Source organism: Podarcis tiliguerta (assembly GCF_965153285.1).
Source record: "Podarcis tiliguerta genome assembly, chromosome: 1".
NCBI lineage: Eukaryota > Metazoa > Chordata > Lepidosauria > Squamata > Lacertidae > Podarcis > Podarcis tiliguerta.
This window is the reverse complement of record NC_139534.1, coordinates 37,588,459-37,605,060: the sequence shown is the minus strand read 5'-3', so window position 1 is coordinate 37,605,060 and position 16,602 is coordinate 37,588,459. Positions and strand designations below refer to the sequence as shown.

Genomic DNA, 16,602 nt, shown 5'->3' with positions numbered 1-16,602 from the left:
TTCGCACTTATGAGCACCTAGAGAACTTTGTGGCTACACAGATGCATTTTTCACTAAGCAGATTAATATGTTACAAGTCCCTTGCTGCAATAAACAAATGGTTAGAACATTAAACTGGACTAATTTAATGATATTGTAAATATAACAGGCTCTTACTTGCGGTTTAAAAGTTGGGATAGACTTTCAAGAAAACAGTAATCTTTTACTTGTGGAATCAAAGCTTTACTATCTTACGTATTTATAATACTTGAACCTAGGTTGTTTGTTTGTTTTGCCACAAAGCCAAGAAAGTCTCCCACCATTCTGACCAGCTACGGGCAACAGACCACCAGTGCTTTAACAACTCTACTAACTGTGGTCTTGTTAAAGAGAAAAACTGGTTACAGTGATATCTATATATGGCAGAATTCAAATGGATGCACTGAGATCCCTAGGCGATGTAGGATCACTTCATACAATACTTTTTTGTACTTGTATGATCACCCAAGAACAAAATTCATGCAATAAGGTTCTCAGCTGAACAGCACAGGTGTATGGACTTAGCCACTCGGCTCTTTAAAATTTATGTGAACTGGGGCGTGAGTCTTTCACACTTTATTTACTTATCCTAACCCGTGGAAAGCAGCGACAGGGCTTGATGAAACCCACATGCACCGTCTCACTGCTTGCACCAGACAGGATGAAAAGCTGAGGGCCAGGTTAAAAATGCCCCTTTGCCGTGCCAGTTTTCAGGCTGGTGCAGTGAAAAGGCCTGTTGTCACCATGTGATGGTGGCAAGGATGACTTAAGATCCATTGGATCCTGGTATCTCTTTGGTACATGTACATCTGTTGTTTAAAATAAAAAAGGCAACAACACCACACACACCTGGAGCTAAAGGCAGGGCAGAGGCACAAATTACATAGCAAATGAAAGAGATCAAAAGAGAAAGATCCCAGTCTTTATCAAGATGGCTGATGAGCACCATAGGTTGGCTATAAAATTTGTCTATGTATGCAAAAGCACCTGATAATGACTATACTGGGGTTCCAGAACCATGACTCATTTGCATGTATGGAACAAATTTTCTATGTCCTCAGATGTACCGTATTCTTCCATGTATAAGACAACCTTTTTCTGATTTTTTTGGTGATAAATTGAGGATCGTCTTATACACGGGTTAATATGCTAAGTAAGCAAGGGCTGGTGCTGTGGCAGTAGCAGGGAAATGTCAGAGAGGAGGCTGCTTACCCGCTCCTCCTGGCTTAGGAATAATATTTGGTGAGTGCCAGTATGTGGTGTATTACGGTACCAGTTCTGTCAGCCAGAGCGGGGAATCGTCGAAAAGCTGCTCAACAGCTCAGCGAACTTACAAAAGAAGTTCAACAACTGTTGAGGGCTCCCCAAAATAGGGGTCATCTTATACATGGGGTCGTGTTATACACGGAAAAATACGGTAAGTCCCATTGAGATCACTGGCATTTCCTCACAGTTAAAGCAGCACAGTGGATGAGGTTGCTAGCAGCTCTCAACAAAAAACAATTGCTGCTAACTTTTCTATACATACATATTTAATTTACCACTGTGCTGCAAGTTCTCACTTTTACCCAGCTGCTCACTTTCAGGAAAGAAAATTACGGAATTGCCTGTTGTGATATCTATAAATGTAGAGATTGAAAAAATAAATAAATACCTGGAACATCGGTGAAGGTCTCTCCAAGGACAGAAACATGAAAACTAAGGCCCATCTCTTTCATTTTCAGCAGCACTTGAAAAAAACTTTCAGGATCCTTATCGTGTTCCCTTGAAGTAAAACAAAGTGCACCTTGACTTTTGGATTATTTATAGAGAACATTGCATTTTATCAGAACAACATTTGCACTGCATTCAAAGTCTATTGCAGAATGTCAGACTTCAAGATGCTTTCAGGCTGCAATTTTTATCATCCTTTCTTGGAAGAAAGCTTCTCTGAAATTTGTGAGACATACTTCCAAGTAAAGTTGTTTATAAGCACTCCCCCCCCCCCCCATAACATGTTATGGAGTGAAACTCCCTTTGGGATATTTTAGCTGAAAAAACAAAACATTTGTCAAACTTTCCTCCAAACCAGCTCACAGTATAATGCAATGGCAACTCATATCACAGGAAAGCCTTTGCAGAAATTTCAGCAGGTTAGTGATTTTTGAAGATGACCGAAAGCAAGAGCTTTCATGGAGAGTGGAACAAATTTACACTAGGCTTCACCCTGACTGGGCCCCTACTTTTTGCCTATGAGGCTGCTGGTACATAGAGCAGTCAATGATAGCCCTGCCACCTTTATATGATAGTTACGCCATGCTTATCTTGCATGCGGTTCAACTGCAGAATCATTGCGAAGAAACAAGTTATGAGTTGGCTCTGAAAATGCTTCTGCCCTACACCAGGACATGGTTTTAGCGTAAACTCATGCTGCAACAGATTTCTACCTGTTTGCATCTTCCGGAAACTCACTTTTAAAATGACCAGGAAGTAAGGACAAGCTTTGATACAGAAAATAGGTTGCTTATTATATTGTTTGACCAGTGAAACAAACTGCAAAAACTGCAACATAGCCTTATACGGCCATTGTAGAGGGATAACATGGCTGTCAATGCGTAGGACTGAGCTTTAGTACTTTACTAAAGCTCGCCCTAAGCATTTGCAGCTATGTTATCCCTCTACAATGGCTACAGTTCTATTATATCAACTAAGTCCCATCCCAACTCGGTTGTTTCCAAGCAAGTGTGCATAGGATCAGGCTGCACAGCTCTTTAACTCCAGCAGACTAATGCTTTGTGATTTTGCTGGCAGTATACCTTTTTACACATTCCAACACAAGCATTTTTAAGGTGGATTGGTAATTAAGACTGGGCCTTAGAAAGCCAATATTCCTCTATTATAATAGAAAGAAATTGCTTGCACGTACCAAATGTGACTGATTCCTGATAGCTCAAATGGCAGAAGAGAGACTGGGAAAGAAAGACTGGGTGGCATAGTTCAAATGATAATATTACAAGGAAGTTAAGTTTACATTGGTACCTTTTTTCTGCAACACTCCCTTCGTCTCACTCAGCCCCCCCCCCCAGCCCCCCAGCCCCCCTCCATTTCTGGTTTAGCACTAAACCATAAATCAACTGTGTGGGAAGGTGCCATCTAGACAAACCTAAACATGTTGAAAATGAACATCATTTCCTACAATCTGGCTACTTACATTAATAGTACAATGAGCGATTACCCGTTTGAAGGTATATTTTGCCTTTTGATCTAACTGTTCTGTTTTAAATCACTGTTCTTCGCCCAGAAGTAAACCAGATGCCCTTCAAGCATTTTTTTTCTTTTGTTTAGAAACTTCTACCATATTTATTCTCAAGTTATAGGCAACATGACAGTCTAGTGGTAGAAGTGGTGCATTGCCCCCATAGGCTAATTATGAAGAAGGAATATGCCGGTTTATCTCATAATAACTATCAGAAGTATTAATAATTATATCACTTGAGAAATCTCATGCTAAATGGCATCTGTATCTCTGCATGTGTTAATTTCCAAGTCAGTCAATATTTTTGGTTATCTGATGTCAAACAAAGATCTCCTAATTAAACATTACTTTCCCAGGTTTTCAAATCAGAAGCTGTAAGGTCTAAAGAATGGGACTGCTATAAAAAAAATATGTACAGAATTAGCATTAACAAGTTGTACATCTTCCAGCTTGTGTGTGTTTCCAGTAATAAAAAGGAATGCCTTGTGATATGCTCTGCAACTGTACACCCTACAGATTCAGTAGGATTGTTACTTTAAAAAAGCAGACGCAAGTACTGATAATTCAACAACTTTTTACACTGCCAAGAGAAAAGACTAAAATCACAACAACAATATATTTGTATTTATAGAGGCTGTTCTGAAACGTAAAATTATGGGAAGCCAAATCCAGTGTCGCTTCAGGCACCAAGAGCTTTTGTAGAGTTTTGCAGAGTAGTGATTGAGAGCATGGGGTGCGAGGCAAGATGCCTCCAGCCACAGCCACCCTTGACAAGCAACCTCCAAACAAGGGATGAGGAACCTGTGGCCCTCCAGATGTTATTAGACGGCAACTATCATCTTCTCTGACCACTGGCAATAGGGCAGACAGCAACATCATTGGGAAAGCCACAGGTTTTCCATCCCTGCTCAGGGCCAATACTGAGCCAATAATAACGACTGTATTAACGGGCAATTGTAAGGATTCCTGAGGTGACATATTTGAAGTACTTCGGTCAAAGTGATACAGAAATGTCAAGTACAGCCGTACCTTGGAAATCGAATGGAATCCATTCCAGAAGTCCGCTCGACTTCCCAAAAATTCAGAAACCAAAGCACGGCTTCTGATTGGCTGTAGGAAGCTCCTGCAGCCAATAGGAAGATGCGGAAGCCCCGTCGGACATTCAGCTTCCAAAAATAGTTCACAAACCGGAACAGTCACTTCCGGGTTTGTGGCCTTTGAGAGTCAAAACGTTCGAGAATTAAGCTGTTCGAAAACCAAGGTAGAACTTTATCAGCATCAGGTGATAAAAGGTAGGACTTTATCATTATCATCAGGTGATAAAAGATATATATGGTTCAGGACTTTGATTTGGAAATATCTCAAAAAGGAGCAGTTGCTTTGGTTTGGGGGCACTTATTTTATGAAGCAAGGTGATGAAGTGAAAGCTATCGCAGAAAAAGGGACGAAAAATGTAGTCAGGTTTCAGATATTTTACAAAAAACCAGAAGAGGAGGGAAGGGGGAAAGACGATTTTTAAAAATTGTACCTATACTATAAAAGTGCACACAGTTCTATGACACCACAGAGACAAACACATAACAAACTTTCTTCCATCTGGTTTTATTTTATTTTTGGTGAGGGAGGAAGAAGAACACATTTCAAAAAAGTTGCAAAAAGAAGCAGTGGTGATTAAAGTATAACAAAGTAGATCTATGTAGGGTGTTGTACAATTAGGGCAAGTTGTGCAAGCTCAGAACTAGGTAAGTCTGCCTAGAAAAGCCATGTTGTTTCTTTCCTCGGAGGTTACTAAGAAGAAGAAGAAATGAAGGAGACTCTGCCAGGACTGCCTTAACTATAATGAATCACATCTTAGAATAGGAGCCCATTCCTTCGGACTACAAGGACCCTGCAAAGCAAGCGGTTCTGCATGTCCGGTTGTTGAAAAAGTAAGATAACTCGACACCAAGGAAATGTGAAGGCAATTTCAAAAACACAGGAGCACTTGGAACAGGATGAGAAATGCACCAAGGCCACTACACTGTGTCCTATATATCTCCTTGCAAGTTCAGGAAGAGTTGCTGCATTGTTCAGAAACCAGGAGGGATGCTTCCCTGGACGACTGATTGATTGATCCTTTATGAAGCAATGCTATCCTCTTTTGGAGAGTGGTTTGGTGGCCATGAAACATTGCAGACCTCCCTTTTTGTGGCCAGAGAGGGGGATTCACAATGGGCCCCAATGTGGCTGCATAAAACCCAGCTGCTGTTGCAAACCTGCTCTCTCTGTTCTAAGAGTGGTGAGGGCCAAAGTGGGGCAATCCAGACTTTAAGGACAGGGGAAACTTTAGATACACTATATTCAAGGTCCTCTCAGTCTCAAGACATGCCTCCAGGGGAGAAAAATTATGCAGGCCTTGGAAATCAGAGTAGTTCTTTTTTGTCTCATTGGAACCAATTGCTAGAGAACAGGCAGGGAAAACAAACCTGATGCAAAGAAGGGGACAGAGATAAAAAACCACCCTTCACATTCTGCCTGGGCCAGTGCAAGTCTAGCAGGGCTCAGAAAGTAATCATTCCTGCACCACAAACTCTCCACTTGTTCTCTCTTGGAAGACAAATTTGTACGAATTTGAATATAGATGCAGTTGAGAAATTTACAGCCCAATTCTAACCATATTTATTAGAAAGTAAGACCCATGCATTTCAGGGATTTACTCCTAAGTGCACGTCGGACTGTAGCCTTTGTAATCAGAGGGGGGAAAGCATTTCCCCACCCTCACTTTTCACTAAATGAAGTCTCTTAGGGTACATCATGATACAATATAATTTCATACATAACTGACACGCGTGCAAATCTCTAAAGGTATTGTGTATGTTGAAAGGGTTATAAATAAGCTGAGCTAAAAGCAATATTAAAAAGGTCAATCTTAATCTTCTTAAAACATTTAACAAAGGAGCTTTCTAGTATTTCACTGGTACAGAAAATTCAAAATGGGGAGGTGGCAGGGGGAAGAGGCAGGCTTAATACTGTTTTTCAAATATGTAGCGCCTAACCAATGCACCTTTCTCAGTATCAGTAAATAAAACAAGAAAACTTCCCTTTCAGGTAGAGGCATATTGGTCTTTGGCTAATAAGGTAAACTGTATTCAAACATACCTGCAGCTCAAAAGAGCCCGGGGGGGGGGTGCTGATCTTTTCACTCATCACATCACCAGAGTTTGCTCATTTCCAAAGGTATCAAAGGTAGGAGAGAAGCAAATCCTTACTCTAAAGTTAAACAACAGTGTTTATTATATAATTTGTGAAAACCATTGATGATCTCCTGAACAGAAATAACAGTATTGTGTACAGAGTAGATGACATGGCCAAGTATCCAGTTACTGACATGGGACAGCCAATCAATGTGGATTAAAAGACAGTAGCTGCCATGGTCGATCATCAACCAAAATAATTCGTTCTTATTTTAAAAACACATGACGGTACAGGTCTTATGGGCAGTGTGCACCTGTATATGTATATTTGCATGCATTTGTATGTAAAAGCCCTGTCTGTGGAGTCCCTGCTCCAAGTGCCCTCTTTATTGCACTGAGGCAACCAGTGGAGGTAGCCTTTTGTATTGCTATGCCCTAACTCCGTAAAAATGCATGGATGGCACCAATGTCAAAAGCCTTTTGACACTAGGAGACAATATTCCCATGTGCCCAGGCATTTTATGGCTCTCCCTGCTGTACCCCAACTTCAGTCGCTTCAGCAGGGAGAGCAGGGATGTCAGCTCCTTTTCCTGACCTACTAGTGGAGTAGAGTGCCTACATGGAGGCTGAGGAGGGCTTTGGGCGCCAAGAGGGGAGGAACTCAGTAGGTGGCAGGTACTGATCAACAGCCTGAACAGGAGGGTGCAGCATTGTTGCCAGAACCAGGTGATGCTTTCACAGATGAGAGCAGAATCACCCCCCCCCAAAAAAAGCGCACATTTGCAATCCCAACATTCCTGCAAAGCGAGTAAGTCTTGCAAGCAAGAACGTCATTTAAAAGCTTGGCAGGTGAGGCACGGAAACTGCTGGGATGTTTACATTGCTTCTGCCCAGTTCTGAAAATCTTGCCTGATTTCTGGACTCCTGAACTCTGTGTCTGCTGCTGTACCGTTAGTTGCCTGAATAAAGATCTCTTTCTTAAAAGCACGTAAGAGCCTGTCTCTGTGTGTGTTGAGCACAAGGTGGGTTTTCATATTTTTTTAACAGGTACATGAAGGAAGGATCAAATTCTAATATTTTCTGGTGGGAATGCTAATGTGAACAGCACAAGAGAAGAAGCCATTATCTGCCAAGAAAATCTATTAAGAGCGAAAAGGGACATGGCATGTGTGGTGGTATCCAAGAACACACCAACACTAAGCGAAATCAATTACTAAGCCCAGTTAATTCAATTCTGCACAGTTTTATTTCAAGCTAATATTTCCAGCTGAAGTTAAGGTATAAATATGCAGTTATTGGTATATAAAGCTCTTTTTTCTATGCTGATGTATTCACAACATTCCTTTTCCTTTAAAAATTATTACATTGCTGTCAGCTCTCTACAGTTCTTCACAGTTTACATCAGTTGGAGTTGGCTAGTTGAAAGGATACCTGTTTTGTTCCATTCAATAATTCCAGTATATTAGGAAAATTTCTCCCCATGAATATTCCTGAGTTTAACAACATTCTCAGCATTAAAATCTACAAGGAGCATTAGAACCACATCCTCTGCTGTGATCACACAGAGTGTATGTGAAATAAAGGAGGAGAGATGTTAGCAAAGGCTAACATAGCATTTAAGATATTGTGACAGCCACCGCCCAAACACCTGGGTCCTATGCTGCCTGGAGAAGGGAGACTAGGCCACAACAAAGTATACCCCTCTCCAGTACCTTTGTAGCAAAAACGAACCAAAATTGGATGAACACAATCCTCTAGCCCTAACATACAACTGTCCCTAAGCTTTTAAGCAGGATTCCTGACACAAAGGTAGACCTTTAAGCCTTTCTCCTAAGCTGCTCAAAACTTCTCTACCACTTGGGAGTCCCTTGATCTACCCATCTTCTGGTTGTCTGTTTTCATGGACATCTCTTGACAACAACAACAACAACCTCCTTCTCTTGGGATATCAAGCATGTTGTATCCAGCAGTGGCTAGACATTTGTGCAAGGTGTGGAATCCAGTGTTCTGCAATTCCCTGCAACTCACATACTGGGAGAAGCTTTACAGAGGTAAATGAAGCTACCGTGGGAAGATATTGGCTGTGGTATATCACAGTGGTAGTGATATTGAAAGGCACAAATCAGCTGCTCTGCACTGTGCTAGTAGAAGTGCTCAATGAAACTTAAAACTCAAAGAACACAGGAGGGCATTCCACAGTGGGGTACTATCACTGGAAAGGTCCTTTCACTAGTAGCCACTGGTAGTGGCTTTCCAGAGAAGGACCTCTAAATAAGACCTCAAAGTTGGGGTAGATACATGTTTTGGCCCCAGGCCATTAGTGGCCTCCAGAGTCCATACCAGCACTTCGAATTGGACCTAAAAATGGACTAGAAGCTAGTAGAGATGACAAAGCATTTGTGTTACGCTTATGTATTTTCTACTGGCTGCAATGTGCTTATGTTGTGCACATCTTTCTGTCTGAGGCAATAGGATGACAGCTGCAAACAGGATTCTTTTGTGGAGGTGCGGTGACACAAACTTGGATTCCATTTTGTATAGTAGTTGCCTAATACTCCAGATGTAAGTAATAATCCAGAGACACCCAACATGGTGCCCTCTCAGATGATTCTGGATTCCAATTGCCATTGGTCCCAGCATGCATGGTCAATGGTAAAGGTTAAAGGGAACTGTAGTCTGAAAAACTCTGGAGAGCACTTCATTGGTTACCTCTGTAATAATTATAATGGGAGTCGCATGGTGTAAAGAAAAGAGATGGAAGCAACAAATAAGATGGAGGTGAGAGGGCAAGAGAGCAACGTATTATGGAAGGGTTCTAGGCAATGCACGTATATCTACAATTGTAGGAAACATCTGTATACTACTTGCCAAGACCACATGGAAGAGGTTCAAAGAAGGTCATTCTTGATTTGTGGCTAACTCACACCATAGGAATTTTCAGAAAAAACAAATATAAATAGAATCATAAAAATGTAGAGTTGGAAGGTACCCTGAGGATCATCTTGTCCAACCCCCTGCAGTACAGGAATATGCAGTTGTCCCATACGGTAAAGATGTGTATCCAAGAAAGGCAAGTTGCCAAAAGGACTTAGCTTCAGGAACAAGCTAACCACGCTCAGTTTCAGTATACACTGGTACCTCGGGTTACAAATGCTTCGGGTTACAAACGCTTCAGGTTACAGACTCTGCTAACCCAGAAGTAGTACCTCGGGTTAAGAACTTTACTTCAGGACGAGAACAGAAATGGTGCGGCTGCGGTGGCAGCAGGAGGCCCCATTAGCTAACGTGGTACCTCAGGTTAAGAACAGTTTCAGGTTAAGAACAGACCTCCAGAACAAATTAAGTTCTTAACCAGAGGTACCACTGTATAAGCTCACACTGTAGCTTCAGAAACAGTCCCACAGCTGGTGGAGGAGGGGGGCAGAGAAGAGAGAGGAAGGAGAAGCGAAGGGTGACACAGACACTGGGGTCCCTGTAAAGAAAAAGAGGCCTTCATATGCACTAGAAAACCCTTTCCAATTGATAGTCATTGTAGCAAGCTGAACAGGTTTCTTGAGGTAGATATGCATATTGAAGTTTATGCTAGGCTTTTTCAGTTTCTTGAGAGTAGATCTTCTTGCAAAGACTCACATAGTCTGACACTCTGAAGAGGAGAATGAGGAAGCAGCAAAAAAACCTAATGCTATTCTAGGCCGTATCAACAGAAGTATAGTGTCCAGATCAAGGGAAATAATAGTACCGCTCTATTCCATCTTGGTCAGACCACACCTGGAGTACGCCCTCCCATCGGATGTCAAAGAGATAAACAACTACCTGACATTCAGAAGACATCTTAAGGCAGCCCTGTTCAGAGAAGTTTTTAATATGTAACGCTGTACTGTTTTTAACACTTGATTGGGAGCCGCCCAGAGTGGCTGGGGAAATTATTATTATTATTATTATTATTATTATTATTATTATTATTATTATTATATTACTGTGTCCAGTTCTGGGTGGCACAATTTAATAAGGATGCAGAGGAGGGTGACCAAGATGATCAAGGGTCTGGAAATCAAGCCTTATGAGGAACGGCTGAAAGAGTTGGGTATGTTTAGCCTGGTAAAGAGGAAACAACAAGGAAATATGGCAGCCATCTTCAAATATCTAAAGGGCTGTATCTAAAGATCTTAAAATGGAGCAAGCTTGTATTCTCCTGCTCCAGAGGGTAGGACCTGAACCAATGGCTTCAAGTTACAAGAAAGGAGATTCTGTGTAAACATCAAGAAGAACTTTCTGACTGTAAAAGCTGTATGACAGTGGAACGGACACCCTCAGCAGGTGGTGAACTCTTTTTATTGGATGTTTTTAAGCAGAGGTTGGATGGCCATCTGTCACGTATCCTTTAGCTGAGATTCCTCCATTGCAGGGGATTGGATAAGATGAACCCTTAGGGTGCCTTCCAACTCTACAATTCTATGAAATTGTAAAACATAAAAAGGAAAGGGTATCTTGACTAAAGCAAATAAATCTCCACAGGGTCAATTTGTGATGTTCCAAACAGATATGGCTGCAATAAGAGGAAACTTCTTATTTTCTTAGAAAACAATCCTTGTCCACGCATAGATCAAGAGTGCCCTATTTCTCCAGTACCTCTTGGTGGGCATAAATAGGCAGGGCAATGTGCCAGGGAAGTCCAGCGACTGGAAGGCCTGTACACATAAATTCTATATCCCCAATGCAGTCTCCCCTCTCTGCTTAGTTAAGTTACACAAATCCTGAACAAATCTATGGAGAAAGAGTGCTCTACCAAGTCATATGCATGCAATCAGTTTCAACTTTTAAGAACGAATGAGGGAGGCATATCTTAGTTTCTGAATACCTAAGACTGTTGGTCTTAAGAAGATATACGATGGGGGAAATCCAAAAGTTTTTGAGGAGACAATGGTATAATATAAAGAATATGAGAATATAATTCTTTTTGAGCCTCTTAAATTCTTCTGTGTCAGAACAGAAAAATGCTGAAAACACAGTAAATAAAAGGAGAGCTTCACTAAATCAATGCGACTTATAAAAGTTAAAACGCCTGCTCAGTGATCTCAATAAAACTTGTGGCAAATATATCTAATATTTCCAGAAACCAAAAGCCGCATCCCAAATAGCAGCAGCAACAAAAAAATCCATTGTGTTGCTAAACCTACTCGATAGCTTTCTGTAAACAAGATATTTACCATCACCAACATGAATTTAGTTCTTCAAAAATTTCAGTTTCTGAAGGTCAGATAACTAACTGCTTAATAGAGAGAATCAAAGTGGTACCTCTGAATATCTCCAAGCTCTGATGGGCTTATATTCTGCTCCTTAGGTGAGGTATTAGCAAAGCTTATTTATTTTCATTTCCAAGGCTTTTATTTGCCCATTCCCTTGTGGTAAAGCTGATTTCCATGATGATTCCCTTCTTAATTTTAATACCCTTTTTACTCATCATATAGACATAAGAATTTTCCCTAAAATAATGAAACCCTTCCAAAGGAAATGAAGACAACTAAGAGGAGAGGAGGGGGTGGGGAGTCAGCAAAAGCTTACTTTTCAATTAATTGATCCTCTGTCATATGCATACATGAAATATTTTTTATATGCAGGGAAAATAAGGTTAATTAACATAAAAACCCTTCACTCGTCGAGGTGTTGAATTTTGTATTTTATCCATGCTGCTGTAAGCGCCTTGATTTCCCAGTAATGACCTAGTTCTCCTAATGAGTAACATTAACCCCTGGCTGTAGCTGTCCAGGACTTAATTGTCAACTGGAGCTGAAATAGGAGAGTATGCCGATCAGCAGGTATGTGGTATATTAACTCATGTCATTTCAGACCCTAATAAATAAATCTGTTGCTAAGGCAACAGGAACATCAGCTGTATCACTTTTTTGTGTGTGCTTTATAAAAGAAAATGCCTTTCACACCGAGCTCTTAAAAAGGAAATTAACTATATGTAACCATAATTAGAAGAAACATCATTTCTCATCTTAGAAACATATCTACATTAATGAGAAAAGACACTGAAAAAGAAAACTGCTTTCTACTGTGATCAGGATAACTGAAATTATTCTCCCCTCAAGTGAAAGAATGCAATTTGAAATATGCACATTTGAATGAGAACCTGTGTAGTGGTGTTATGTACCAGGAAGGAGGCCCCATTGAACTCGCAGGGACTTACTTTCCAAGTAATGCATAGGAATGGGCTGTCAGTGTTTCTGAGACCCATACCTACTGAGACACATACACCTAATGATAGATGTTTATGTTAGTGGATGTCTACCTGAGAAACACATGTCATTCCAACCTTGTATATGAGCAGAATATTGTCAGTGTGTGAGACGATTTGTGGGCCATAATGAACTAACTTGTTGCAGCAGTGGAAGTCTACACAAGGATTCCCGCAAGCCCAAAAAGGCTTCCCCACCACGCCGCGTCTCCCCATCACCCTCTCCAAATCTGCTCTGGAGGGTTAGGAGAACCCCCAAAACAGCATGTGGAGGGTGGAGAGGTGAGGTCATTCTCATGGGCAAGCCAAAACACTTGTTTTGAGGGAACAATCTACCTCCGTGCTACATTGAATGCATTGAATCTGAATTAGATCAAAATTATAAGCAACTGCCTGTTTGCATGGGGGTTGCATTCCTGGTCATCACATGCATCGGCAGAGCACACATAAGCGCCCGCTCCTCAGCCCCTTCCAGGGCCAAAATTGGTCACACACCAATTGAACGTGCACAAAATGGTTGCCACCTGTACTCTTCTGTCCGTGGTGTCACTAATGGAACTGTAGTCCAAGCCCCATGCCTGCCAAGGCAATGGGAGGATTCCAGGGTGGAGAACTGGGTGGGCAATCAAAGGGAGAATAAATGGGAAACCATGAAGACTGCTTATGCTTCAGAGTCTTCTTCCCTAAAGCTGCCACCTGAGGCCTTTGGTTTCTGGTTTTTACATCCCCTACTCCCCGGTAAAAGAAAACATCTAAAATGACATAAGGCAGGAATACAGAACCTGTGACGCCACAGATGTTGTTGGACTACAACTCCCATCATGCCTAACCATGATAGCAGGGTTAATGGTAATTGTAGTCCAATGGCACCTGGAGGGGCGTAAGTTCCCTATCCTTGACCAAAGAGCAGCATTTCCAGAAAGAAGAAACAGGCAAGAAACAGGTAAACACAACACATGTTCCCTTATAAGCAAAAGATGGGGTTGAGAACCCCATTTTTACACTCATAACAGCATCTAGCTGGTCTTTTAAGGCCAACATGAAAGGGAGCTTAGTAGATTAATAATATGACTCAAATAATTGACTGCAGTAACTTGAATTATTTTCACATATTTTGGCAAAGCATGAAAGACTGTGGCATGTCAGCCAAAGTGAATGACTGTGTTCGTCCCCACCTGTTCTACCCCCAGCTGACCTCTGCCTAATCAGGAACAGCTTTCCACCAAACAGTAGTGTAAGTTACGTTACCATGTTATAAGCACAGTCCAGCACGCATGGGTCTGAAATGCAATAGTTTACAACCATTTCTCAGAGGAGAAATAAGTAAGTTCAATTCTGTCACCTTTGTCTTGAATCAGGATAACTTTTTTTTAGTAGTTTGCCAGTGTCAGAAGTTTGCGTTGGTCCTTGTTAATGGTGTGTCACTGTTTGTTCTCCCTGCATTTCATCTTCCTCTGCCCTCACTGTTCACAATTTCGTCCAGACACGTGTATTTAGAGAAGTTGGGGGGGGGGGGGGACACTGACTACATCTGATGGACTCAAATCCACACAAGCTCTTTCAATAATTAATGTGTTTGTATTTCAGGTAGTAGGGACGTGGGTGGCGCTGTGGCTTAAACCAGAGAGCCTAGGACTTGCCGATCAGAAGGTTGGCGGTTTGAATCCCCGTGAAGGGGTGAGCTCCCATTGCTCGGTCCCTGCTCCTGCCAACCTAGCAGTTCGAAAGCACCTCAAAGTGCAAGTAGATAAAAAGGTACCACTCCGGGGGAAAGGTAAACGGCGTTTCCGTGTGCTGCTCTGGTTCTCCAGAAGCGGCTTAGTCATGCTAGCCACATGACCTGGAAGCTGTATGCCGGCTCCCTCGGCCAATAAAGCGAGATTAGCGCTGCAACCGCAGAGTCGGCCACGACCGGACCTAATGATCAGGGGTCCTTTTACCTTTACCTATTTCAGGTAGTGGTGTGGAACCTGTGGCCCTCCAAATATTTCTAGACTCCAGCTTCCATCATGAGGACTTGTGTACCAATGTTAGGGCTAGCACCACCACCAAGCAGCATTGGATCAGACAGCAGTAGCATATGCCAGGATCAGGATCTCAACTCTTGTTCCTTGATTTCAGCTGCACTACTATCAATTGCAGCATCAGGGTAGCAACATAAGTATAATCATACAGGCTTTCCTTACAGGACTGTGCAAATAATTTCTGAAATGATCTGTGTGAAGTGCTTGGACATTTGAAATGGGTCTTAAAATGTCTGTCATCATCATCATCATTCAGAGGATGCAACACATAGGGCTTTGCCACACTCCCCATTGTATCAAGAAAGTCCTTGGGTGTGGCAAGCTTATATTAATCTGGACCATGAGATGGCATGGAAATGGGCCATGGGTGGGTGGCTACTGCTAAAGTAAAGGACTCAGTCCTGGCCTCCTTTTCAACAGTAGTGCAAAGCTACAGGTCACAGTGTTGGACTGGCTGATGAAAGGAGCATCTTGTCCCATATAGTTAATGGCCCAAGATGAAATATGGGTCAGGGCATTTGTTTGCGATGAACTGAGGCAAGCAACAATTTGTGATCCAGGTAAGGAAATATCACAATAAGGTATTGCTGCATTTTAAGAGGTTTTCATATTTAGGTGAACTGGAAGCACAGTATGGTGTGTTTTTTTTAAGAAACACCTCTTACAATAATCTTAACTTTGAAAAATTAGAAGCATGTGTAATTTTCTGCAGAAGTAGTGCTAGGAAAGTAGTCTAGTGCAACGAAATGGCTGAAATGATAACAGTGGTGAGAAAGCATCTTGAAGGAGTAACAGCACACTTTGACAATATTTTCACACAGCCCCTCCACATCCTCCCTATTACATCAATTACCAAAACCTGGTGTTTGCTTAATGAGATCATTTCAGGGCCTCGGAAGGGAATATTTCAATCTGCAAATGCCCGAATAAGGCACAGAAAAACGTTAGTCACTAATGCAGTGAATCAAATATGTGTGTGTGTGTCCCTGTCTGTCTCATCTGACATCCCAATGGTCGCTTAGAGCCTATTCTGTTTACCTGTATGATCTGGGCTCTCTATCGATGCTCCCCCGCAAAACCAAAGATATCAGAATATAAAATGAGCACTGAACTAAAATTCTTAATTTACTAATTCATATTCATCAAATTATAAAAGAGAGGGGAGGGGGAAAACCCTGCATTTTTATGAGCATATTTACATAAATCATTTGCTGGAGCATCCTAACACTAAATGGTCGAAGTCGAGCCCCCTAACCATTTGCACGCATGCTTCTCCTCAGACATGAAAATATTGGCGTTTCAGATTTTCATTGAAAAGCCTGGCTGCGCTGGAACTCTAATGGGCTTAGAACAGTAAATTTTGAGGAAACTGATTGCTACCCCTGTAGCTAGTAAATGTCTGCCTAGACCCAGTGGCATTTGAAAAAAGTGTTTTATCATAAAATTATCCCAGCAGAGTCCATTCTGCAAGATAACATCATCATCATCACCATCATCATCAGTACTCTATGCAGGACCCAACAGCTCTGGCACAATATTGCCAGTCATTTATCTGTTGTCAGCACAGGTTACACACTGTAATCCTTGACTGCCTCGGAATTAGAATGTCTTTGATGTCCCCACAAGAGTTTTTTTGCCCGAAGGCTTTACCAATGCTCGGCGGCTCAGTGTTTATTCCTCGTAATCTTCCTCTCATCTCCAGGCTAGCAGTGACAGATGGTTATGGGCACACAATAGTATTAAGAGTTTGATATTTTTTTTTTTTATGCTGTGCTCTCTGTACAACAAATAGCTATCAGACGCGGGCCAGAGAGCTGACATGGCTCGCTTAGGTAATGGCAAACAAACAGCTCGGGTTGATGCTTTCTGTCATTTTCCCTGCTAACCCTGCTTGTTTTCATTGTATACTCT

The 16,602-nt window shown here is 41.7% G+C and overlaps 1 protein-coding gene across 8 annotated transcripts in view; it reads right to left on the bottom strand.

The window, feature by feature from the left end:
- Window positions 1–16,602, bottom strand: part of GTDC1 (glycosyltransferase like domain containing 1) — a 199,273-nt gene that overhangs the window by 27,009 nt on the left and 155,662 nt on the right. For all 8 annotated transcript variants that reach the window (XM_083411100.1, XM_083411096.1, XM_083411101.1 and 5 more), the window contains one exon: window positions 1,673–1,782. In XM_083411100.1, coding sequence (XP_083267226.1) covers window positions 1,673–1,782 — 110 coding nt within the window. The remainder of the gene's footprint in view (window positions 1–1,672; window positions 1,783–16,602) is intronic.